The sequence below is a fragment of the Tyto alba genome, unplaced genomic scaffold, assembly GCF_018691265.1.
Source record: "Tyto alba isolate M040663 unplaced genomic scaffold, T.alba_DEE_v4.0 Super-Scaffold_1000006, whole genome shotgun sequence".
NCBI classification, from domain to species: domain Eukaryota; kingdom Metazoa; phylum Chordata; class Aves; order Strigiformes; family Tytonidae; genus Tyto; species Tyto alba.
The window spans coordinates 33,985,323-34,009,846 of NW_024881272.1; the positions used below are offsets into that span (position 1 = coordinate 33,985,323).

At 55.3% G+C, this 24,524-nt stretch overlaps 1 protein-coding gene across 22 annotated transcripts in view; it reads left to right on the top strand.

Moving 5' to 3' along the window:
- The window catches only part of SGIP1 (SH3GL interacting endocytic adaptor 1), a 60,197-nt gene that overhangs the window by 29,106 nt on the left and 6,567 nt on the right, over positions 1 to 24,524 (top strand). For 12 of the 22 annotated variants that reach the window (XM_042804620.1, XM_042804624.1, XM_042804562.1 and 9 more), the window contains 17 exons: positions 1,191 to 1,202; positions 1,898 to 1,909; positions 2,623 to 2,647; positions 3,069 to 3,120; positions 3,696 to 3,781; positions 4,989 to 5,081; positions 6,115 to 6,189; positions 8,208 to 8,663; positions 11,533 to 11,654; positions 12,628 to 12,754; positions 16,224 to 16,283; positions 21,203 to 21,314; positions 21,703 to 21,858; positions 22,329 to 22,461; positions 22,758 to 22,960; positions 23,549 to 23,613; positions 24,168 to 24,332. In XM_042804620.1, the coding sequence (XP_042660554.1) occupies positions 1,191 to 1,202; positions 1,898 to 1,909; positions 2,623 to 2,647; positions 3,069 to 3,120; positions 3,696 to 3,781; positions 4,989 to 5,081; positions 6,115 to 6,189; positions 8,208 to 8,663; positions 11,533 to 11,654; positions 12,628 to 12,754; positions 16,224 to 16,283; positions 21,203 to 21,314; positions 21,703 to 21,858; positions 22,329 to 22,461; positions 22,758 to 22,960; positions 23,549 to 23,613; positions 24,168 to 24,332 (1,954 nt within the window). Of the gene's footprint in view, positions 1 to 1,190; positions 1,203 to 1,897; positions 1,910 to 2,622; positions 2,648 to 3,068; positions 3,121 to 3,695; positions 3,782 to 4,988; positions 5,082 to 6,114; positions 6,190 to 8,207; positions 8,664 to 11,532; positions 11,655 to 12,627; positions 12,755 to 16,223; positions 16,284 to 21,202; positions 21,315 to 21,702; positions 21,859 to 22,328; positions 22,462 to 22,757; positions 22,961 to 23,548; positions 23,614 to 24,167; positions 24,333 to 24,524 lie in introns of those variants that run through there. The other 10 variants (XM_042804645.1, XM_042804655.1, XM_042804636.1 and 7 more) reach the window with 5 other exon arrangements.

The following is a 24,524-nucleotide window of genomic DNA, read 5'->3' on the forward strand; positions in this document are numbered from 1 at the left end:
CCCCAAAACGTGTGTTTTGCTAGGTAGGATTTCGTGTCTCTTCGTGTTTCGGTGGCGATTTTCCTGTGGAGGTTGGGGCGGTTTTGCGGTCGGTTAGGAAGGGTTCAGCCCTTGGTGAGCACGCCCGTGCCTGTCAGCGCGGTGCGGTCCGCATCCTGCCCTTTGGGTTGGGACATTTGGTGCTTTGCTTCGGGGAAATCCCTGTCCCCAGCGGTGCACAGCCTCCTGCAAAGCCGCTCAACCCAAAGGGCTCGGGGACAAACCTTGGGCTGGGCGGGACAGAAGGGATTGTGCATGTTGGGATCCAAAATCCGGCGTACAGAGCCGAAGGGTGCAGATGGGGAGAGCAGCGGTGCCGTGGCCAGTCACTCCCCAGCACACCAGATCCAGGAAAGCACCAGTGCCCCGGGCAGGAGTTGGCTGGAGGAGTTTTGCATCCACGGGATTTTCATGCTTTGCTGTCTGGGTCCTTGTCCTGGGCTTGTTTTCTCTGCAAAGCCCGACTCTGGCAGGCCGGGCTCTCCTGGAGGAGAGCAGCGGGCGGGGAGAGCCCGTGTCCGTAGGCACCATCCTCCCCATCCCTCCTTTGGGGGGGGGGGGAAATCACGGTGCCCCAACTCGCAAGCAAGAAGAAAACTGGAGATGCTGCTGTAAATGGGTGGTGGCCGCATCCTCCGGCTGAAGCTGGGGGTCTCGTTTCTCACGAAGGAGGGTGGAGGTGGGGGGGGGGGCCAAGAAAAAAACTCAGCCCACCCCCTACCCCGGGAGCGAGGGCTTTGGGGCGGTCTGAAAAAACAGTCGCCGGGCAAAGCCGATGAGTAAGAGCTTAACAATTAAGCACTTTGGTGTAAAATCGTGCTTTTGACTTTCACACAAACCCTTCCAAAAAATGAAACAGGCTGGGAAATGGCCTTTGGCGAGAGCTGGCGGGGCCGGCGAACGCCAAAGCAGGGGAATCCTTTCCGTCGGGTGGCTCAGATGCAGGTTTTTATTCCTCTCTGCTCTCTCTCACTCCAATCCTCTGTCTGAATGAGCGACAGCCTGGCTGGGTGCGCGCACAACTCTGCTTTGCTGTAGGCTTAACAGTTACACACCTGATGCTCCCAGTCATAATATTTTTATTTCTGTATTATCCCTTTATGGAAAATACCTCATTTTCTCATTTTTTTATTTTTTCTGCATTCTTTTAGAGGAAAAGTCCGGTAAGAAATACACTTTTTTTTTTTTTTTTTTTTTAATCTCTCACAATTTTTTAACACAGTCTTGTGTTCTCTTGTTTGCACGGTCCCTGTTTTGCATGTCTCTAGAGCTGAAATGTAAAACGCAAGTAACAAATCCTCCCATTTTGGAAGGCATGATGTTTATTATTTTCCCTCTCCCTTGATTTAACTTAAAGCATTTAAAGTAGAGCTAGGCTGTCTTTGCTTTGAATGTGCATAGTCTGGGGGGATGGTTTGGGTGGAAAAAGCTGGTGGTTTTGGACAAGATACATAAGGGCACAGTTTTGCCCGGGCACGTTTTACGTATCTCATTGCACATCAAAAGGTAGGAGAAAAACCCATCGGTGGCCAATGACCTCCGGTGACGCTGCGTGCCGCGGTGACGGCTCCCCCCGAAAGGACTGGGCTGTTCCGAGCCCAAAATGGGGAAATTCCCCCATTCCCTGGGGTTTGGGGGTCCCTCGGGATGCTGCTCTCCCCATGGCCAGGGTGTCCCGCCAGCCCGTGGGTGCCGGGGTTGGGGGGGGGGGGGGGGGGGGGGGGTCTGCGTGGAGGAGGAAACCCACCCGGTGAAGCCGTGACGGAGGGGGTGCAGGGGGCGTTGGTGGGGACTTGGGGTGCTGACCTGTCGCTCTCTGACCAGGTGTCTCTTCTCTCTTCCTTCTCGCTGACCGCAGCGACGCAGCCCGGTAAGCACCCCCTGTTTCTATCCCCCCCCCAGCTCGGGGTGTGGGGGTGCTGGTGGGGTCCCAGTCTGCGCCAGGGTTCCGTGGCAAGCGCAGGGGAGCGAGGTGCCCGTGCTGTTGCCCACCCCCATTGTGTGACCCCCAGGGATGGAGGGGGCCTTTGTCCACCCCCCCACCCCCCCCACTGATGCAAAGGGGTCCCCAATAACGGGCAACCCCCCACGGTTCAACCCGGGGTACCCCAGCTGCCTGTCCCCCCTCCGGCAGGGCTCCTGCTCCCCTCTGCTGCACAACCCCTCGGGTCTGGGGGGGGGCTGTTGGTTTGTTTTGCGTGACGAGCAAATATTTAGATTGCTGAAAATACATTATTTGGCTTAAATTGATTTACAGCCATTGAACACAAGGATTTGGGGTTTATGCCATTTCTAACGGGGTGAGGGTATCGGTGACCCCCACAGGCCACTGGCAGCGTGGCTCAAAATCCTCTCAGTAGGATTTTTTTTTTTTTTTTCCTGCTCTCCATATGTATTTTCTGCATCCCCGAGAAATACATTCTGGGCTTATTTCAGCCACGTACATTAAATATCACCTTAAATAGGCCACCCCTGCCACATCTGCCGGGCTGCTTTGCTCTTGCTGTGTCCCTCCTTGGGTGACAACTGCCATGCGGCCGTGTCCCTCTGCATCCCGCTTACCTCCTGTGTTTCTAATTCCAGGGGACGATTAAAAGGAATTTATCCAGTAAGTATGCTCTGCAGCCTTTGAGAAGAGTCATTAGTGCTGGCAGGGTAACGGTGATGGTGGTGCTTTGGGGAAGGGAGGGGGAAAAATAAAACAGAAAGGGAATGTTAGGATTGTTTTAAAGTGGTTCTGGCAGGAATGATGGCACCCAAATATTTTGCTTAAAGAAGGCCATATGGGACATCCTTAGGTTGTCCCATAGGAACAGTGCAGCTCCCTAGTCTAGTTCTCTACACAAATAAAATCTGAATTAAAACCCAGGCTTTTTCCTGCCAGCATCTCCCCAGGAGGGGTGGGATGAGGCACGTCCTGCGGCTGGTGGGAGCCCTCCAGCCAACACGGGGTTCAGGTGGGCTGGGGGTGATGCTGGGGGGGGGGGTGGGATCGGCTCTAACCTGGCACCTTCCATCCTGTGCTGCAGGTGAGGAGATCGCACGGCCCCGGCGCTCCACGCCGACGCCGGACCCTGCCAGGTCAGTCCGTCATCCCGCTGCGGGTTTCAAACCTTTCAGCAGGCCCGTTTGCACCGTTGCTCAACGGGGAAGCATCTGCTTTCCCTTCCAGGTTTTGATCCTTTTTCATCTCTGCGCGGATTAGGTCAAACCCAGAATAAAAGGCAGAAAATTCACTGGGTATTTACTGCCGTGTAAATACTGCCAACCCCATCACCTAGCTGAGCCGCCCCAATCTGGCTCATCGCCGCTGCAGAAACATCACTTTTATAACTTTTTAGGCTCATGAGACAGCCAAATGTTTTTTTTTTGTTTGTTTTTTTGTTTGTTTTTTCCTTTTTCCATGTAGTCTGGAGTAGCTCTGACTAATCCTGCAGCAACCCCCCAGTGCCCCGGCGCCTGCTTGGCCACTACAGGGTTTGCACCACGTGCTGTTCTTTCCATTTCTCTGCCCCAAAACCCTGTGTTTTGCCAGGTGCCTGTTAATCGAGAACGTAAAATGCCCCCTGAAAATACAGATATTTGTACTCGAACGTCGGGTGGGAGCACCAACCTTGCCCCTCACGGTGTTCCTCTGCGCTTGTCTCGTCCCGCAGCAAGAAAGCCGGGGAGGACCCCGCCGCGCTGGCCCCGCTCTTCGGGCCCCCCCTGGAATCGGCGTTCGAGGAGCAAAAGTTGGACGGTGGGTCCGGGGGACACGGGTGGCATCTCCTGGCAGTGACCCCCGGCCGTGCCGTGCCCCGGGGCCGGCTCGTGGCACCCAGCTCTGCTGGGATCGCTCCCCCCCAACCCTCCTCTTAAAGGAGGGGAAACCCCCAAATTAAAGCAGAAAGCAGAGGGATTGCGTTACAGGGGTTGGGGTTCCTGTGGGTTATGCAGGAACAGAGCAAGCATTTAAGTCAATTAGTTAACGAGGGGGTCTTGGGACAGATCCTGAAAGGGAGCAGCTAACGAATATTAAAAACATTGACTTTCAAAGGGAAGGTTTTGCCTGTTTACAGCGGTGGCCGTTAGCTTCCGACGCCGCGACAGCAGTTCAGCATCACGCTGATTTAATTGGAGGAAGATACGAAGGGAGCAGCCTGCCAACGCTGTACAGCTCCCCGTGCCCATGAAAATGTCATCTCAGTAATGTCATTTTTTTTTTTTTTTTTTTTTTTTTCCCCCCCCCAGAAACAACATTCCCCTGGACAGGAGTATAAGGACACTTTGCTCCTTCCAAGTTTTCTTTTTATTTTTTCTTTTTTTTTTTTTTTTTCTGTACAGCTTTCCCAAAGCACAGCGATCACGCAAGGCTTGTTGGCCCCAAAGAAAAACCCCATTCACCGCGAAATGGCTGCTGCCACTTGTAGCCTAGTTATGCCTTGTAATTAATGACTCCAGTTAATTCTTTTAATCAAAACTATTTGCTTGCAGTCCTCTACACATAGGCCCCCACACATACCAAAAAGGGCAAAAAGTTTAAATGAGATACGGAAGATGGTTTTTTTTTCCCCCTTATAACCTCTGTGAATATAATTGGATTTTTCATTTTAATACCTGTTTTTTTTCTCCATATCCTAAAATTCCAGATGATTTTTGCAATGAATGCAATGTTTCACTGAATGTAATAAGCCTCCAAATACATAAATGGTATTGTTTTGTCTGTCAAGCAGCATGAGTGTCAAACTAATTGCATGTCCTGTTTTAAAAATCAGGCAAGCTTGTAATTATCTAACATTACAGAAAACCCCCTGTCTTTAATTAACAAGAGGTTTCTGTCACAATTTAGTTTCCTCACAAGCCTCAGATGAACACGTCTCATCTGTGTGTTTTGGTATTTTTAAAAGGACAGTAGGTTTTATCACTGCCTTTGCATGTGTATTTGTTTATTTTTTATTTTTTTTCAGCTACTCTGGATCAGCCTGAGATATGGGGTTCGGTCCAGCCCGCCAACACAAACGTAGAGTCCCCGAAGCTACCGAGACCTTTTCCAACTGGAAGTAAGTGACTGTGCAAGTTATCAGCTGAAAATAATATACACATAAATCAAATCTTCTACTTTTTTCTTCCCCTGGCTCGCCTCCAGCTGCAGTGCATCGGGGCGGAGGAAGGGCAGGGGTTTGATATGGGCTGGGATGGATGGTACCCGGGGGCTGGGGGAGACGCGGTGCATCCTCCCCGGCCGGGGGAGCCGCAGCTTTTCCCCCTCCCCAGCTGCAAAAATCTCATTTTCCTTGTCGCCCTGCTCCCTTTCCCTCCCCTCCAGCCATCAGTGTGACTTGTGTCCCGCCAAACCCGCCCCAGAGCTGCCGGGCCAAGGTCAAGGCACCCTCCGGCCACCCCATAAGCTTGAGAGGGGATTGTGACACTTGTGATTGAAATAGTTGCTTAATGGTGCCGAGCTGCTCCTCCATCACTTACATCTGCCTTGCAAAAATGCCCCGGTAAATCAGGATTCCTCCTCCTGCACGTGCATCCCGGATCCGTGAGGGATGGGCACGTGAGAAATGCAGAGGCAGATATGTGCCTCGGAGGCTACAGGTTTTAATTATAATGGTAATTCAGGTTTTTAAGACACAAGTGAGGTCTAAGATTTAAAATGGGGGGGGAAAGCCCCAAAAAACTAAAACCCAACCAAAGAAACAACTCATACCCAACCGAAAAGGCCACCAGTGATTTCTTGTCACTTGGTGAAACGCCGAGGAAAATTTTTCCCAAAGAAAACAGCCAGCCACTGGAATCATCTCCCCAGGGAAGCGGCGGATTCCTCACCTTTTCAGACTCAGCTGGACCGGGGAGCTGGGCCAGCTTGTCTAGGCTGGGCTTTGCCAAGAAAGGTCGGACCAGCTGATCCTTGAGGGCCTTTCCAACCCGGGATTCCGGGATGCTCCTGCTCGCCCGGCAGTTATCCCAGGGCTGGTGCTGCCCCCCGCCTTGCCCCTCCAATCCCACCCCCCTTTTCCAGCAAACCATACATTTTTCTTTACGTCCTACAACGGCGTTTTTTCCCTTTTTTTCTGCTCTGTTTCGCAGCTCCTCCACCGCTCCCACCGAAGAACATCCCGGCCACGCCGCCGCGAACCGGCTCCCCGCTGACGGTGGCAATAGGTAAAATCTCGGCGCTGGACCCCTGTGCCATCGCCCAGCCCCGGTAGCTTGATGCAGAGTCTTGGGGTGGGGGGTGTCAGGTCCCCACAGCTGCATTTGGGACACGGCTTCAGCCCCCGTGCACCCTCCTCCCCTCTGCGGTCGCGGTGTTGCAGCGGGTGCCGCAGCCGGGGCGATGCTTTAGGAGCGGTGCCAAGCTGCCTTTGACTCCTGAGCCAGTGTTGCCCTGGGGAAATTCATGCTCTTTCCTCCCCCACCCCCGATTTTGGGATCCGTCCCTTCACTTCTAGAAACGAAAAGCAACGTTAGCCTTCAAGTCCTGCTCAAAATTGGGAATAAACAGGGCGCTGTTACCCCTTGGAGCAGCGCAGGCTGGGCTTGATGGAACAACGGGGCGCGCGGTGCCTGCCTGTGCCAGGGGAGCGGGTCCTGCCCTCCCAAATTCCTCTTGCCCTCCCAAATTCTTACTGCTGTCAGGGAAGGTGGGAAACCCCCCGCCCAAGGACGGAGAGGGGCAGGGGGGAGAGAACGAAATGGCACCTGGAAGAAAAGACAGACTGAAGGAAGGGATTGAAGGACGTTGTTGAGTGCAGCTAGGGGACGTAAGGTGCTTATAAGCGTATAATTCATGTTGCTGGGCGGTGGAGGTGTGGGTTTTGAGGAAAGAAGGGCCATTCCTGGTCGTTGAGGAGGGCTCTTGGGGCGGGGGGGACCCCGAGTCTGGCTGCGCACACACACGTACCGGGCGCCTCGGGGCGTTGTTAACCTCGCCGTGAAGAAATCCCCCCGCGATATTTCATTCGTGCTCCCGTATCTTGATTTTTCTATTCGTGTCAGCAGCCAGACGGGCAGAGCGACCACCCACACCCATAGACCCATCAGCACGAGCAACCGCCATGCCCGGCCACGCGTGATGGTTTATTTGCTGGGGGGCTGCCTCGCTGCACACTCCAGCCTGTGCAGCAAGCACAGCAGGCGGCCGAGGACTATTTTTTTTTTTTTTTTTTTTCCCCGCTTTTAGCAAAACTAGATTTTTAGCCCCTAGCCGCGGAACGGCAGACAGCTCCCCCGAACGCAGGAGCAGGGGAGGGATGCTGACGCGAGGAGCCCCGAGGGAATGTTAGTTTGAGCCATAGGCACGTAGCCGGAGCCACGGGCTCCTGCGGTACCCGGGCGCTGTAGCCACGCCGTGCCCGGGTCCTCGGCTCATCCCTCCCTCCATCTGTGCCAAACGAAGCACTGAGCATCCCTCCCGGCCCCGCAGGGCTGCCCGCTCCCCCCGGCTCCAGCCCTCGGGGAGGAGAAACGCAGCAAAACAGGGCACGGGAGGGAGGAAGGCTGGTGGGGGATCTCCCTCCTCGGGGTGTGTAACGCTTTGCTGACGAATCCTGTCTCCGTCTTGGTTGTGAAGTCGGGTGTGAACGGTGATGTGGGGCAGCTCAGTTGGTGAGCAGAGCCCTAAAATACTGCTGCTGCTTGCAACCAAAATACATACACCCTGTCTGCTTTCCTTGTACTGCATGCCCAGCACCGGATCTTGAGAGTGTCAAGCCACTGTGTTCAAATATATATATTTATACCTGTGTGTTTATAAATATATATATAGAGAGTGGCATGTGCAAGAGAGCTGAATGCATAAGTTTAAGATCTGCTGATGCTTCGGAGCGGTGATAATGACATGATGATGTTATTTAGTCGATAGGTACAGAAGGCTGAGCGCCAGCTGTACGTTTTGGGGAGGACGGGGGGGGCCGTTGCGTAGGGAGCGGTGGAGCTCGGCTCGTGGCGCATGCTCTCTCTCATGCAGTGTATGTATTTCAGTCCGGTGTGGTTCATTTTACATTGCACGTGACCTGACCGTAGGAAAACCTTCTTGCACATGAATTATATTCCCCGGCAGCTTATAAGAAAACGTGCTTCTAAAGCATCTCCTCTAGAACGCAGCTGACGTAGAGAATAGTGCGACTGCAGCGCTCTCGGTTAATGCTAAGTGTAAAATAAAACTACTTTGACCGCAGGAGGGGACCAGACAGCAGCAGAGCTCAAAAGTGACAAACTTCCGTCCATCAATGACTTGGACAGCATTTTTGGCCCCGTGCTCTCCCCCAAGTCTGCTGCTGTTAACGCAGAAGACAAGTGGGTCAATTTTTCCGATCAATCCCCGGAAAACGCGACTCCGGAGTTGACGCCCCGGGAAAAAGCGGGGTCCCCGCCGGCGGCAGCGGGCAGCCCGGCCGACGCTGCGGCGGCCGAGCCCTCCCGCCCGCTCCCCTCGCCGCTCCACCTGGAAGAGGTTCCCAAGAAGGTTTCTGAGCAGCCCCACCTTAAGGATGATAACTTGGAGCCGGTCGCCTCTCCCAAAGATTTGGGGCCGGGACAGAGAGCGACCCCGCCTCCCCCTCCGCCGCCCACGTACCGGACGGTGGTCTCGTCACCCGGACCGGGCGCCAGCAGCGGCACGGGAAGCACCAGCGGTACGTCCCCCGGCGTTGGGTGTGCTTCGGTGTGGCCGTGACCGCATCCGCCATCCCCGCTCCCGCCGCCGTTGCGTGCCTGTGCCCGGCGCCCGCCTTCCCACCCGGCCGTCTCGTGCTTCCACGTCCACCGTCTGCCCTCAGCCTCCTGTGTCTTCTCTCCCCGCTCCTTGCTGCGTGTCTGATGGGTCTGACCCCCCCCCCCCCCCCACCTTTTCCCCAAAGCTCCCGCGAGCCGCCCTTCCCGCCTCTGCTACGCACACAACCCCTCGATGCAAAATTCGGCACCGCTGCTGTCCTCAGTAGGCTTCAGAGTGAATACAAGTGGAAACACTTTAAGCAGATAATCTGAGCGAGCCTCAGCGCTAAGGCGGGGCGGTGGGGTGGGGGGGTTAAATCTGTTGAAGACAGACAGGTCGCCTCGTAATGTCGCCCCGGGGCTGCGGAGACCAAGTAACTTGCAGCTTTGAGGTGGCCCGAGTCTGAAGGGGCGCTTGGTCCTTCTCGGCTGCGGGAGCGTGGATGCCCAGCCAGGGCTGGAGAAACCTTTCGTCGGGGTTGAGCCAGATCAGCCTGTCTGGCTGCCTGGCTTCACCCGCTTAATTATAAATGCCCACGAGCCCGTTAGGCCAAACGAGCTCGGCGGAGGTCAGCTTACACGAGCTCTCCCGCAGCGCAACCTGATCATGCTCTATTAGAGGCTGACCCCAGGGCGCTTGCTGCGCCCCTGCAGCCACGATGTGCAAATCCCCCTCCCCACCAGCCGCCGTCCTGCACCCACGAGAAATTCTTTTTTGAGAGGAGGACCCCCACGGAGCCCTGGAGGCAGCGGGGGGGGGGGGGGGGTTGTGGTGCGGGGCCCCAGCCCTGGGCCCCAAAGCTGTGCCATCTGCTCTAGGGGGTTTGCCACCTCTGGGGAGGGGACGGGAGATGGGGTGGGGGGGGCTGCTGGGGGTGTCGTCGTGTGTCCCCCCCCCCCCCCCTAGTGTGGCTGTTGCTATGCGTGTGGCTTTGCTTCAGTGGTGGCTTTTCTGTGCCGGCTTGGCGAGGCGGGGGGGTGTGTGTGTTGGGGGGGGGGGGGGGGCCTGCAGCATCCAGCTGCTGGTGCTACTGGTTGGAGCTGGGACTCCTCTGGGAAAGGGGCAGCAGGAAGCCGAAAGTTTCTTCCCACGTCGCTCTCCACCCTGCTGCCAAGCGAGCAACGGCCCCGCGGGGGTGGGTATCTGCAGGGTGGGGACGTGGCGGAGGCTCCGCGCGTGGGGGTGGGTGGAGAGGCAGCACTGCCTCCGGGGGGGAAGATCCACGTCTCTTCCCCGCAAATTCCCTCCCGTCTCGGTCCGGCGCGCTTTGCAGCCCGCTGACACCTCAGCCTCACCCAGTGAGCTGGAAATAAAAAAAAAAAAAAAAAAAAAAAAGGCAAAGCGTTGACAGAACGCACGCAAAAATCGTGCAGGTCTTCCAAAAGCTGCACCCCGCGGTGGCCGGTCTGAGGGCGCGGTGAGGATCCGGCACCCTTCCTGCTCCCTCTGCTTTTTCTGGGGCTCCCGTTGCTGTATCCATCCCCAGGGGGGATCTGGCTTTCGGATTCCGTGGAGCAAAGTCACCCCAGGACCCCCTCCTGCCTTCGCATCCCGCGGGAGCCCGGGCTGGGGACCCGCATCCCTGCAGGCTTCTGATTTCGTGCCGATTTACAACGTGCTGCCCCGGTTTCTTGTTGTAAAAAATAGCTAGAGGTAACAGAGGTCTCCCAGGGACTTTAAATAATTGAGGAAACCCCCCTGGATGAAAGCTGATGTCTGGCAGAGCTTTGGCTAGCTGGTGGCCGCCCCGGAGCCGGGGCAAAATGCACCCTTGAGGTCTCCGTCTCGTGACACTTGTTCAGTCCTGCTAGGTTACTTTCCCTGAATAATTCCTATTTTGTCAGGCTTTGATTGGGATAAGGAAGGGAAAAAATCAAGCTTTGGTTCCCAAATTAGGCTTCTAAATAAAAATGGCTTGGATTTTGGAGCTGTGCAAATGAATGGCCAGGATTTCCTCTCTTTAAACAAGCCCGTCGCTTGTCTTAGCCTTCTGCTGTTTACCTCGCAGTCTTATCTCTGTGGATCCAGCTTTGATATTTCCTTAGCGTGAGCTATCGCCCAAAAAGCTTAGTAAACGGATTCTCTTGTAAACGGGAAAAATGAAGCTAAAGCCATCATCTTATTGACAGCCTGAGCGAAACAGGCCTCTCCGCAGATCGTGACGCGCTCCCTGAAAAACAGGGGGTGGGGGGGTGGGTGTCCCCCCACTCCTTCCGCCCCTCTTGTCTCGGTGCAAGCCGTGACCGCTCCGCACAGCACCGGTTATTGCTGAACTTACCCCGGAAGGAATTTTCGTACGCGGAGCAAACCAGTCTGCAGTCTCCTCTTCGGCATCTGTTCAAAAAATTGCAAAAAATTCACCCTGCAACGCAGCGAGCCGCCGGGGGAACCCCGACAGCAGCACCCCCTGTTCTCTGAAACTCGCCCAGAGCGCTGGGAAATGCATAAACTTGCTCTTCCACCCTTCCTCTTCTTCGCTCGGATAGAGCTTTGCCCTTCTCGTCAGCACCCCTCGTTCCTGTGGTTGTATTTGGGTGGGGGGGATGGTGCCAGCCCCAGGAGCCGCGGCATCGGCACCAGCAATTCCCCCCCCCCCCAAAAAAAACTCTTCCCCGCTCTGTGCAAAGCTGCTGGTGCGGCTCAACACTGATGGGGAGATTGTGCCGTGCGTGCACGGGGCGAGAAACCTTCGCCTCGAGCTGGGGCACGGGTGGGCAGGGGGGTGGGAAGCCTCGGGGAGGGGGGGTGGCCCAGCCTGTGGCGTGCTCACGGTTCTCATTTTATCGCAGGTTCCTCGTCCCCAGCTCGTCCCGGCACGCCGCTGGCTGCCTGTGGTACCCCCCCACCACCGCCACCACGACCCCCCTCCCGGCCCAAGCTGCCCCCCGGCAAGCCCGCCGTCGCCGACGTGGTACGTTCACGGGTGGGAGCGTGGGGTGGGAGGGGGTGCGTGCGCCCGCGGGGCGGGGGGCGCGGGTTTCAGGTCTGCATTTGCAGTCCGGTGAGACGGATCAACGGAGCGAGCGATTAAGAGCAAGTAACCAGCTGGTTCAAACCTGGGCTGGTTAAATTTTTCTATCGTTTGCTCGCTGAGGTGAATCACGTGTGGAAAAAAAAGGGGCTGCGAGGGGCTGCCGGCACAGCCCCCCAGCCACCGGCGAGCGGTGCTTCGCCCTTACGGCAAAGGCAGAAAATAGGTGTGAAAAGGGAGCGTGCCCGTGGGAAGGGTCCAGCCGTGCCCACCCACCCACGGATAAAGCAGAGTGGGTCTGGCCACCCCAGGAAAGGGGTCTGGTTGGTGGGGGGGGGGGGTGCCTGGACAACTTCAACGGGGTTCCCCACCTCCGTACCGTGCCGGATGGTCCACCGGGTCCTGCCCCACCGGGTCCTGCCCCACCGGGTCCTGCCCCTCTGGGTCCTGCCCCACCGGGTCCTGCCCCACCAGGTCCTGCCCCACCACCCCCCGGCTGCTTCAGGTAAGCGGTAAAGGATTTTTGGCTCGATGTTACGGATGTAAAATTGTCGCCAAAGGATCCGCAAGGACCCAGCGAGCGGCTCCCCGGTGAGCTGGCACGGGGAGGGCACCGCTGCCTTCGGCATTAAATCCACCCCACGGGTGCTCCTGTCTCCCGCAGACAGAGACTTGAAACGCCCAACCCCCCAGGACAGTGGGAATCGTTTGCCAATTTCTCTAGGTCTGGCCTAAAATGCCATGGGGACTAAAAGAACTAAAATTGTTCAGTTTTGCAGCGGGGCTGCCCCGGGGCCGGCTGGCCTGGCGGTACAGAGGGTTTCGGCTTCAGGCAAAAGCCTTCTGTATATTTGATGCAAATGTGGCTGTGCATATTTTCTTTAACCTTTTGTTATTTTATGTTTTTCTACAGTCCAGGCCTTTTAGCCCTCCTATTCACTCATCCAGCCCTCCTCCGATAGCACCTTTAGCCCGTGCTGAAAGTACTTCTTCCATATCTTCCACCAATTCCCTGAGTGCAGCCACCACTCCCACCGTTGGTAAAAACATACAGCACTGCTGTTCTTTCACCTTTCCTACCTCTTAAAAGATTCCCGAAACCATTTCGCTTGCTAGATTGTTCTTCAGGTTCACGTTCATTCATTTTCATTAGGTTTTTAAATGCAAAAAGGGATTTGAGGGGGGTGTGACGGATCACGAACGTGATGCTGCTGGGGAAGCTTTCTGTGTCGCAGTTCCAAATGTTGTGAAAAAATGAACGTTTGGCGAAGGTAGAGGTTATCACCAAGTGAAATAGAAAATGTGCTTATGGTCTGTAAATGTGGTTGAAATAAGCTTTGGGGGGGGTGGGGGGGTGGGGGGGTGGATATGCTTGTACCTGGAGGGAAGGGGGGCTGGAAGCCAGACCTTGGGATCCAGAAGACAACTAATATTAAATCCCTTTGAATGTCTTAAATTTGTACTTCTCCTTAAAGTGGTAGTGGGAGACAGGGTCTTGGAAAAGGCTCTTCCAAACCGTTAGCTTGCCACATCCTAGACCACGACAAAGCGCTGCAGTTTTCTTTTGGAGGAATGTCCTGGAAAACCATGGGTTTTGCCAACCCCCCCCCCCCCCAGGTGCCCCCCCCTTCCCAGGGGCCTGAGTCGAGAACTGCAATTCAAGTCTGGCTGGCAGCTCCCAGGCTCCACGCGCTGGGTCCCTCCGTGCCTCCCTCCTCCATCCCCCCCGCCATCCCTGCCACCCCCCCGGCCGCCAGCCCCCCCACCCCTTGCTTCCCGCAGCTCCATCTTCTACCAGGAACGCCTTCCTCCTTTTTTTCTTTCCATGGTTTTTTTTTTTTTTTTTTGGTTTGTTTGTTGGGTTTGTTTGGTTTTTTTTTTTTTTTGAAATTTCTGAGGTGAGCACGCCCACTTGGCGCGGCGGGGAAGGAGCCTTCGGCAGGCGGACGGGCTCTGCGGGGGGACCCGAAATCCCATCCCGCCCCAAAAACCCGACCCTACAAACCTGGCTGGTCATCCTGCCGGCGGCCTTTGTCACCCCCTACGAACCATTGGGGGGGGGGGAGCGGCAGCATGGCCCCCCCCCAACACCATCCGTGACGGGTGGGAGGCGATGGGATGGGCTGAGCCACGGGCGCCCACCCGAGCCCTCCCCGTAGGTTTGCTGGAATATCCCCCGACCTGCGTCTCCATCCCGTTGTTTGCTTCACTCTCGAGGTGTCGTCGATGCTTGTACCTGTTCGCCGGCTGTCGGTCACCGTCACAGCATGCTGCTGTTTAAAAAAAAAAAAAAAAAAAACAACCCACCCCAAAATCAACCCCCTGCATCTCAAGCGAGGGGCCAGCCAAGCCCTGAGCATCCCCGGTGTGTCGGCTGTCGGTTCTGTCTGTGCCCGCTGTCCTGGGCTGGTGGTGGCCTCGGCCGGTGCCCGTGGGCACGGTGGCCGTGGGGCAACGGTGCTAAACACGATTTTGGTGGAGGGGAGCAGCCAGGCCGAGCACAGGGATGGTCGGGGGGGCTTCAGGAGGGCGGGAGAAGTGGCTATGAAATAGGGGCTGCGTGCTGGTCCTGTAGGCTGAGCAGGCAATGGGTCCTTTAGGTTCTTATTTTCATTTTGGTTCTGTTTTTTGTTTTTTTTTTTTTTCTCGCTGTCACACATATTTTTGTGAATAAAAATCGCTGCTCGATGTTTTTAATGACTTACCCACCCTGAGCAGCCGGGGGCTGATGTGGCTGGGAGGGGGGGACCAGAAGCTGTGCCCGCTGGCCCCAGCAGCTCCCACCCCCTCCACGAGGGTTTTCCTTGGAAAAAAAAAAAAAAAAGCTGAAATCAGGGCTCTCGGGTCACCCCTCGGCCAGCGGGACACCCCCAGTTTGCGGGTTTTGCACTTCCAGCTCCACGCAAACCAAGTGGGCGGGTGCCACGGTGCCAGGATTTGGCCTGGAAAAAGGCAGATTGGGGGGGTGGGGAGGGGGGGGGAAGGCACAGGGGGTTTGGGAGCTGCTCCAGGAAAGCCCCAAGCATCTCTCCCCATTGTCCCCACCGAGGTGGCCGGGACGATCTTCTAATTTCTGGGTTGGTCACGCAGAAAAAAAAAAAAAAAAAAAGGCAAAGATAAAGTGAAAGGGGTGCAGGGCAGAGGAGGGGCCGGGAGCTGGGCTGCGTGGGCAGGTCTGGGGGTCCCGTGGGACCGGCACGGGGCTGCCCCCAGCCCTCGGCTCGCCACCGGCTCCGTCCCCACCACGCTCTCCGTCTCTTGTTTCCCGTGGCAAAGTCCGGCGGAGTTTGTCCGAGAGCATGCGGAAGAGTTATTCCATTTATTTGTCCTCCGTGCTGTTCTGGTTTGCTTTCGTTGTGGTCGCATGTGCAGTCTGAATAATTTATCGCCAAGAAAGAAGCTGTGATTTCTGTGTCAGCGCCCCTTCCGTTAGTTTTCTCGTTAAGAGCCTTCTCTGTCTTTTTTCACCGATACAGCGCGCTGCTCGATTTCATTTGGGATTCGTTTTTTCATTCTTTTTTTTTTTTTTTTTTTTTTTTTTTCCCCCCCCTTCCTTTCCTTTGCGTTTCTTCTGCTTATGTTGTCAGAAGATGATGCTTTTAGTGACAAACTGCCCGCGGCTGAAATGCCTGCAGGTACTGTACTAGCAGGGCGCTCTCGAGACATCTGCCTTGGGAGCAGGGGGGGCTGCGGGCACCCCGAGTGCCCGACCCCGGCACCCACCGCTCACAGCACCTTGCATGACAGTTTCTCAGTGCCAAAAAGGACTGCGAAGTGAAAGGCTATCGCCTCCTGAATTCATAAAGGTTAATTTAACAGCTCAAAAAAAGTCTTTTTTTTTTTTTTTTTTTTTTTTTCCCCCCCCCCTCCCCTTTACTCTCAGTTATTTCGACAGTACCTGGTGTCTAACGTGGCTGTGGAGGCGGCGTGAGCGCAGGGAGCTGGGAATGGGAAAGGAAAAAAAATCCAGCTAGGCATCTCCTGCTCTGTGTGCCCGTGTCTCTGTTCCTCTGCAAGTTTTATGTCCTGAAACGCAGCAGAAAATACCTACGTTTCACTGTCACTTATTTTGCACACCGGTGTGGCACGCGACCCCGCCGGGGACCGCTCGCTGCTGCTGTCGTAGCACGGCAGAGACGTCGCCGGAGGTGAAGAGGATAAGGCACGTTTGCCCAAATCAGCACAGTTAGACTGTGCTAACGGAGTGCATGAGCCGAGAAGCCTCTTCTACTCTAGACAAAAAAAAGAGAACCCCCCCCCCAAAAAATCCTGACCGAGAGGGGAAAAATATTCTTCCATCTGGGCTTCCATAGCTTTGCTTTCTGCTTTCTGTTTCCTGAGCCAAAGCCAGAATTTAAAAGGCACCCCCTTTCCTTGCACGTGAACGGCTTGCAGCGCCTCGTCCCCTCCCCGTAGCGAGATAAATAACCTGCTCTGTGACTCACACTGTGTCCTTCTCTCTCCCTCTCCTTAACCTTTCCCATCCCGCTTCAACTCCTGGCCATACAGAGAATGAACAGCCTTCCCTCGTTTGGTTTGACAGAGGAAAGTTTTATTTGACTTTCGAAGGTAAGTAGTGCATAGCATACCCGGTAACGACTTGCTCCCCTTGCTCTTGCTCTCTGACTCCCGGGGTTTCCTCCAGTCCGGCTTTCCGTGAGAAATGCTATGGCTACTTAGACGACATCGCAAGTTCAACCAGAAAAAAATTTTGATTTGACTTGTGCCATTTATCCCGATGATCTGTTTCCCTATTTATTAAAAAAAAAACAAAAAAAAAACAAAAAAAACCCAAAACCCAAAAGAATATTCTCGTACCGAGACTGCGGTGAAAACCAGAGAGCGAAACCACTTGCACTGCCGAGGAACTTGACTCTGTCAACCAGGGCTTCTTTCTACTCTCCCTCGCAAGCTGCTCGTTACCCTGAGTGGGCTGTGGCACCAGTGCCGTTAATTAAAAACCCAGGGGCGACGGTTTCTCTGCCAAGCTGGGACCCCCTCCCCTTCTCCCACTGGATTTTTGTGGCGGTGCGGGGCCGGGAGCTTGCCGGCACCTCCAGCCAGCATCAGCCAAAACGCCACCGCGCTGCGGGTTTCGGGGCCCCTCGTCGATGAGGTGTTGGGGTCCCTCGTTGGTGAGAAGGTGTGTTGGGGAGGGGAGCTTGTTTTGGGGAAGAGAAGGCAGAGGCACGGGTGCCTGGGCGGCCAGCCCCGAGGCTTTGGAGGAAGCCTCATCTCACAGACGCCATGCCTATATTTTTCTTAAAAAAAAAAAAAAAACAAAACAAAAAACAACAAAAAGAAGGAAAAGCAGGGAGGTTTGGTGGCAGCAGAAATAGGTGATTTAAAACCCGAAGGAAGCGCTCGGAAGCTGTTGTGGTTGCAGGCAGAGCTGGGCTGGGGGGGATGCTGGTGGCACGGGGCACGGCTCCCGGGGAGGGTCTCGCTCGCGGGGAAGCGCCCGGACCCGCGTCCCCTCCGGCAAACAGCCGAGCACGGGTTGCTCGTTTTTGGGGAGCAACCCCCAAAACCGAGCCGTTATCCCTCAGTACGGGCACCCTGCGCATCCCGACCCCCCCCTGCTCTGCGTTCCCTCCTCGCTCAGCCTCGCGCCGCCAGCACCTCTAGAGTTTGGGGGGTTTTTCTTGTGGTTTTGCATATTAATGTTTTCATAACGGTAGATATGAATTATTATTATTGTGGTGGCAGCGTGAACGGTCTAGCGAGGCGGGGGCGGGTTTCTCCGGGGCACGGCAGCCAGGCTCATCGCACGGCCCAGGATTTTCCCCATCTATCCCAAAATCTTGGAGTCCAGCTGAAAAAAAGCAAAGCTAAACTTCAATGCTCATCTCTAAGCAGGCAAAAGGAGACCTGCTGGGTTTGGCAGCTGTAACTCGGGGCGTGAAACAGCAGAAGAGAAATGATCTTTTGTTTCTGGCTTTGTTTTTTTTTTTTATGCTAAGATCTGGGTATTTGCAGAACGTGGGGTAGTTGGTTTGTGTGTGAGAAGACGCGGTGCGGCTTTGGTGATGCTCTCCCGGGCAGAGCTGTGTACCAAGACCGCTGGTACTCAGCTGTCCTTACTCCACCTCTGTATTTTCCAGCTTCGTGTAGGGAAAAGTAAGGCAGGTGAACCTGGTGCGCTGCTTATGGCTGGGTCCAGAGTTCCATAAAGTGGATTTTTTTTTTTTTTTCCCCCCCCTTCCGGCATTCTCAGGTAATTTTGCCAAAATGAAAAGTTGCTAAAAATTACTTCTGAAGCAGTCACTGAAAAGCCAGATTTTTGGTGGAGGCGTGCCACAGTAACTAGACTTGTCTCTCAAGTTTCTGGAAAAGAGAAGAATTTTAGGGCTTCTAATAGATCATACTTTTCTTTTTACGTTAAAGTTTTTATTTAAAAAGTTGTTTAGTCTCTGAAGCCATTAGGAGAAGAATCTATAGGCTCATGAGAGAAGAATGGAAGGAACTGAAAACCCCGAATGCCAATTACATCCACGTGATTTTTATTCGAAGTCAGATTAGAAATGTGGAGGATGTTTTGTTGCTGTCACTGTTCAGATGAACTCGGATTTTCAAAGGCCAGCTGAGCTTGGCAATGGAGATACGTGAGGTGAGCTGCTTTTTCATTCCGGAGAATGAAGACATCTCATATAAGCACAGAGAAACGGTGGAAGAAATGAGAGGCTGAAAATCAGGGAAAAGGCACGTTGGTAAGAGGTGCCTGCCCCTCGTTTGACACCCCGGTGCGGGGTCTAGGCTAAACCTGACTGCAGCCAGGCCACGTATGTTGGGGAGGTGTTTTGTTTTTTTTTTTTTCTTTTCTCCCAAAGAATAATGATTATACCGCCAAAGATCATGGGCTTTGCTGCTGCTGGGTGGCTGAAGACCTTCTTCTCGCCTTCCCTGCCGAGATAAGGCTGATGTTCCTCTGCTGGGTGACCCCTCCCGTTCTCGCCCCTCTGTAGCCAGTCTGCATTGAGTGTTTTTGACTCTCGTCTGTATTTCTGGGTGGATGTGATGAGAACATCCCACCGCGTGCGGCTGGATTCGATGCTCTTGCGGGGGGGGGGGGGGGTGTTGTCACTCTGGCTGTGGGGAGCGTGGATGCGCTCTCTCATAACCCAGCAGTGGTGGCTGTGGGGAAAAAAAAAAAATCTAAAAACTACTTTCCCCTACCAGTCGAGCGGTGCTGCCCCGTGGGCCTGCGTGTCCCCCCTGCCACACGAGTGGGTATTGTGGCGGGGCTGCGCTGATCCGCGTGTTGGGCGGGTTTGGGGGGGGTGGCGGTGGCTGGGAACTGCCTGCTCTTTGACGGGATATTTGCCAAATCCCCGAGGCATAGCTCGGGGGTGCATCCCCCCAGGTGGAAAACTTAGGGAGCCCGGGGGGGGGGGGGGGGCTACCTCCCTGGGGTCGTTAGAATAATTAATGTGTGTGTGTGTGTGTGGCGGTGGGTCTGTCGTGGGTGGGTGGGATGCTCGGGCTGCCCATCCCATTTGCTGGGAGAGCCGGCCGCGCTGCACTTACTGAGCATCGTTATTCCAGGCTGTGGCTGAAATCACTTATTCCCCCGACTCTCTTAGGCTGTATGACCAAGAGGGAGACGCGTGCCTACATTAGTTTTTTACACCCTTTTATGCCACATTAGACATTGGAAGGGAAAATCCCAGCACCGGAGGGGCTCATCTGTGTCTCTAGGAGAGAGCAACTTCGGTTTTATACATTAACGCACTGCCTGCACGGATGCATTTGTAAGGCATGGCAAATCCTCCTCACCTGTGAATAACATTTTTTTTCACGATTAATATATCAAAACTCAAAGTGTAATTTAAGTGACAGATACAGTACCTTCCCCAGGAGACATTACGAACCCTGATTTCCTGCACCCAAACCCTATTATTTACTTGCACAAAATTTCCAGCAGCCGGCCAGGACCTTATAGTACATCACACAAACCCCACGGCAGATTGCTTAGATGCGAGGGGAAAAGCAACAGGGGGGAGCAGCCGGGAAAGAAGAGAGGGGATTCTTTTGGAAGACAGCCCAAGCAGTAAAGCGGGAGCTCACCAGAAACACGCTGCGTTTTGCCCAGTTGCTTTGCTTTTCCCTCATTTAATGTTGTGCGGCTTCAGCTGAAGCTGGGACATGCTTGCATGCCCTAAAAAAAAAAAAAAACGGGTTAAATTAATAGCCCGTTTCACCTCCCTGATTCAGACCCTGTAAATGAAAGTAAGAGAATTAGGGGGTGTCAGGGTCCCTGGCTAAGCTGCCCCTCCAGACACCTTTGCCATTCCTTTTTAGCTGGTTTGGGGCAAAATAATCCTTGTGCTTAACCTGATGTACAGACTATGATATATATAAAAAAAAAAAGGTTTCCAAAACGCTGCGTTGCAGAAAAATAGATAAGGCTGAACTGGAAGTGCCAGGGGTTGTGACCTCTCAAGGACTTTTTCGGGTGCCTGAGGGATCGGCACCTTGTATGTAGGTCGAGGGGGTGACCAGACACTAACCCCGGGCTGATCTTTCGGCCCTTTTCCTGGGGAATAGACGAGAGTTTTGCTGTGCCAACAGCCCCGCTCACTCTCCTCTTGGTGGCAGGCATGGGGAGCGGGATGTTGCCCCCCCACAGGGTTTCCAGCACACCCAGGGTTTCTGGCGAGCGCTTGCAGCGATGCTTTCGTCCTCCAATGTTTTTCACAGAGAGGCATTCCCGGCCAGCAAAGGGAAACCTGCATGTGATCATGCAGGACTGAATTATTTTAGAGCCTGGCTAGCATCCATGGACACACAGCACGACCGAAGCAAACTTTTCCCTTTTTTTTTTTTTAAAAAAAAAAAAAAAAAAAATCACCTAAATAAACTGTGGATTGATTGCTCTAGCTTTGGCACCCAAGGCCCCGCGTTCTCCTCTGTAGTTCCCGATTTCTGACCATTTGCAGAGTTTTGCCGTAGCGTACCACGGGCTTTGGGGGGTGAGCAGCCAGGGGGGGGCTGGGGGGGGGGGTTGCCAGGCAGGAGAGAGGAGCGTGCTGGGGGTCGCGGGGGCCCCCACAGGTTGGGGTCCCCACAGCCAGGAGTTCAGGCAGCGTCGGGGAGGGGGGGACAACTGACACCCCATTTTCAGCCTGAGCTTCTTGCCGGGGCCCAGAAAACTACTGTAAAAACTGTCATGCAAAGCCTGCTGTGTGGCAGAGCCGTGCTGGGGGGGTCCCACTGCCCCGCATGCTGCTCCCGGCCGGGGCTCTGTTATTTTCTTTGCTTGCTTTTGCAGGGCAGGGTGGGGCGGGGGGGGGGAAGATAATTTTAAAGCTTCATCCAAAGCCTGGGGGGATTTTTTCTTAATATTTACCCCTAAAGCTAGGCTGGGGCTCTCGGTGAGCACCCCCTTGCCCCCCAGCTTGGCGGAGGAGGGGGGGAGCGGTGCCGTTTCTCTCCGCACGTAAGAAATGGAGGTTTGGGTTTGTTTTTTTTTTTTGGCTCTGTCGCAGGCTCGTCGCGGGGACCCAGCCCCCTCACCATGGGGGCACAGGACACCCTGCCCGTCGCTGCCGCCTTCACGGAAACCGTCAACGCGTATTTCAAAGGGGCCGACCCAAACAAGTAGGTGCTGACCGATGGGGTGGGGGTGGGGGGGGGGGGTCCATATGGGTGGTCCTGGGGTCGGGACAGGCTTGGGGTGCTGCCGAGGTTTTGGTGAGCATCTCGAGGGATGGGGAGGGAGGAAAGGAGGCGCTCCGGGCTCGGCAGGCGCGCGTTGGGGTGCCAACCAGGGTTGGGGTGCTCCTGGGGCGTCCCCCCCCGAGCATCGCTCCCCATCCCTACCAGGCTGCCAGACTTCGCTGCTCTTTCAGCTCGCTCTGGTTTAAGATCGCAAGAGACACGCACGTTCCCCCGGCGTGGCGGGTGGGGAGCAGGGGGGGCAAACCCCCTCCCCTCCTGCTGTGTTTTGAGCCCCCCCCCCCCCCCCGTTTCCTCCCTGGCGCCGCAGGTGTATCGTGAAGATCACGGGGGAGATGGTGCTGTCGTTTCCAGCGGGCATCACCCGACACTTTGCCAACAACCCCGCTCCGGCGGTGCTCACCTTCCGCGTGCTGAACTACAACAGGCTGGAGCACGTCCTGCCAAACCCCCAGCTCCTCTGCTGGTAAGCCCCCCCACCTCACCAGCACCCCAAAGGAAGGCGGGTTTCCAGAAAAGCTGGCTGCTTCGCAAAAACACGCGGCCCGAAGTATCTGCCTTGGCAGCCTGCCCTGATTTGGGGAAAGCAACTCTCAAGCCTTTAAATATTTGCCGGAGTCCTCCCTCTGAGGGCGGCCCCTTTGCCAGGCAGAAATGCATCAGCAGAGAGGAGCAAGTGCTTTGCCAGGGTTTGCTGCTTTCGCGCCCCGCTCTGCCCATCTTTGCAAAATGAGATGACCTACAGGTTGCCTCTGCTGTGCCTTCCCAAGGGAGGTATCTCAGGATGAGCCGGAGATGCGTGGGAGGGAGGCAAGATTTCTCTAAATGTGGGATTAAACACGGGTCCCGGCCGGCGCTGCTGCCCTGCGTGCTTTGCGGAAAATTTTTCTTCCACCGAGGCGGCTTACATGAAGGGTTAATTCTCCCCCTCTGCAGTGACAACACGCAGAGTGACACCAACACGAAGGAGTTCTGGGTCAACATGCCAAATCTGATGACTCACCTAAAGAAGGTATCGGAACAGAAACCTCAAGCCACCTATTACAATGTGGATATGCTCAAATACCAGGTAGGGTGGGGGCTTTTTGTAAGATAAAGCTGTGCCAAAAATGTGTGCTTGATTTATAGACGTAAAAGATGGTATTTTCCTAGTGCAGAGTGGAGATAATGTGAGCTGAGGGCATGCTATCCAGCTAGTCCCTTGCGTGTGTCACTAGATTGCCTGATTTTGAGCCCAGTGCAAACTTTCTGTGAGAATACAAGGTCTTGTCTCCTCTGAAGCCAAATGCAATTACCGCGTCTGTAAAATGGGATTTCTCCCTCCACCCCTATGGAAACTAAATGTTTTTTCTGTCATTTTGGAAGGTATCTGCCCAGGGTATTCAGTCTACTCCATTAAACCTTGCAGTGAGCTGGCGGTGTGACCCTGCAAGCACTGACCTCCGCATTGACTACAAATACAATACAGAGGCAATGACCACACCGGTAGCTCTAAACAACGTCCAGTTCCTCGTCCCCGTCGACGGAGGAGTAACCAAGCTTCAAGCTGTGCTTCCTCCCGCCGTCTGGTAGGAACCGCTCACCCGAAAAACTGCTCGTTCCCCTTCTCTGCCGTGTCCCTGCCTCAACCAGCCGTCCTACCCGCTGGCTGCGGGAGCGGGATCGCCCTGCGAGGTGCCTTGGGGGGGGCACCCAAACCTTCCCTCCTCTTGCAAGAGGGAAACGTGCAACCCAGCTCCGATCTCCTTTGGGGTTTTTTTTGGTTTTTTTTTTTTTTTTTTTTTCCTGCCATTCCCACCAGCGAGCGGTCAGAGCTCGAACCCGCAGCGGGATAACGACCCTTCTTTCCCATTTCGGCTGTTTTTACCCCGGGGCGCAGGGCTGTCGCCGCCGCAGGCGTGGGGGATGCACGTTTGCAGCGGGGAAGCGGGGCACGGCCCCACTGCCTCTCGCCCGTCGCTCCCCTGCAGCACTGCGATGCCAGAGCGGCGGTTTTTTCCGCTCAGCTCGAGCCCAAAGCCAAGCTCCCAGAATCGCAGCTCTGGAGAGCAGCACCGGAGCTGCTCCCGCAGCCCCCGCGGCCTTCGACAAAATTCAAACGACTCCTTCGTAATTTCTTGTTTCCTACAGAAATGCTCTTCTTCATGTGTTTTTAGGAATGCCGAACAGCAAAGGATATTGTGGAAGATCCCTGACATCTCCCAGAAGTCAGAAAATGGAGGTAATCCTGCAAACGGGCATGCTATCAACTCTGAATATTTAAAGCAGACACCGACCCATTTATCCTGCCTGCACACAAGCCCAGACACACAGATTCCTGCCGGCGCTTGCCGGGGCAGGATGCTATTTAAAGCTGGGGGCAAAGAGCTTTGAAAAGCAGGGATGTGTGCCACCGGTAGTGCTTTGCCAACACCTTCGGCATCGCGGAGGGGCGTTCACACACCGGGTTTGGATGCGGTTGGCCAAGTCCTTGGCTCCATTTGCCCCTGGCCGCGTTTGAAAGCCGAATGCCCCGCGTCGCGGCCCCGTCGCGTGCACCGCAGCCTCCCACGGGGTAACCCACGAGGCTCAGCTGCTTTGTATCGCTGGGGGCTGGGGGGATGTGTGGTCTGGAAAGTTAAAATCTGCCGGGAGGATGGAGGGGCTTTGCCTCCGGTCGCCCCCGGGGGGGGGATGCTGCTGGGAGCGGGCACCTCGTTGCCTTTGCTGGGGCGGCGGGATGGGCGGCGTGCCTCTCCGGGCTTGTAAGGGTCTCGTGCGGGTTTTAAATCGCAGGCGTGGGGTCTCTGCTGGCCCGATTCCAGCTCTCGGAGGGGCCGAGCACCCCGGCCCCCCTGGCCGTGCAGTTCACCAGCGAGGGGAGCACGCTCTCCAGCTGCGACATCGAGCTCGTCGGCGCCGGCTACCGCTTCTCCCTCATCAAGAAGAGGTTTGCGGCAGGTAAGTGCCTCGCTGGCGGCTCCTCTCGGGATGGCAACGTCCCCGACCGTCCCCTCGGGCTGCGCTGGCACGCCTGGGACTGCTCTTGCTGCGCATTTGTTGGCTGTTCATGCCCTGAAGTCCTGCCCACAGCATGACGGGGCCGGCCGGTGGACGAGGGGCAAAAGCTCCCTCGCATGAAATAAATCCTGC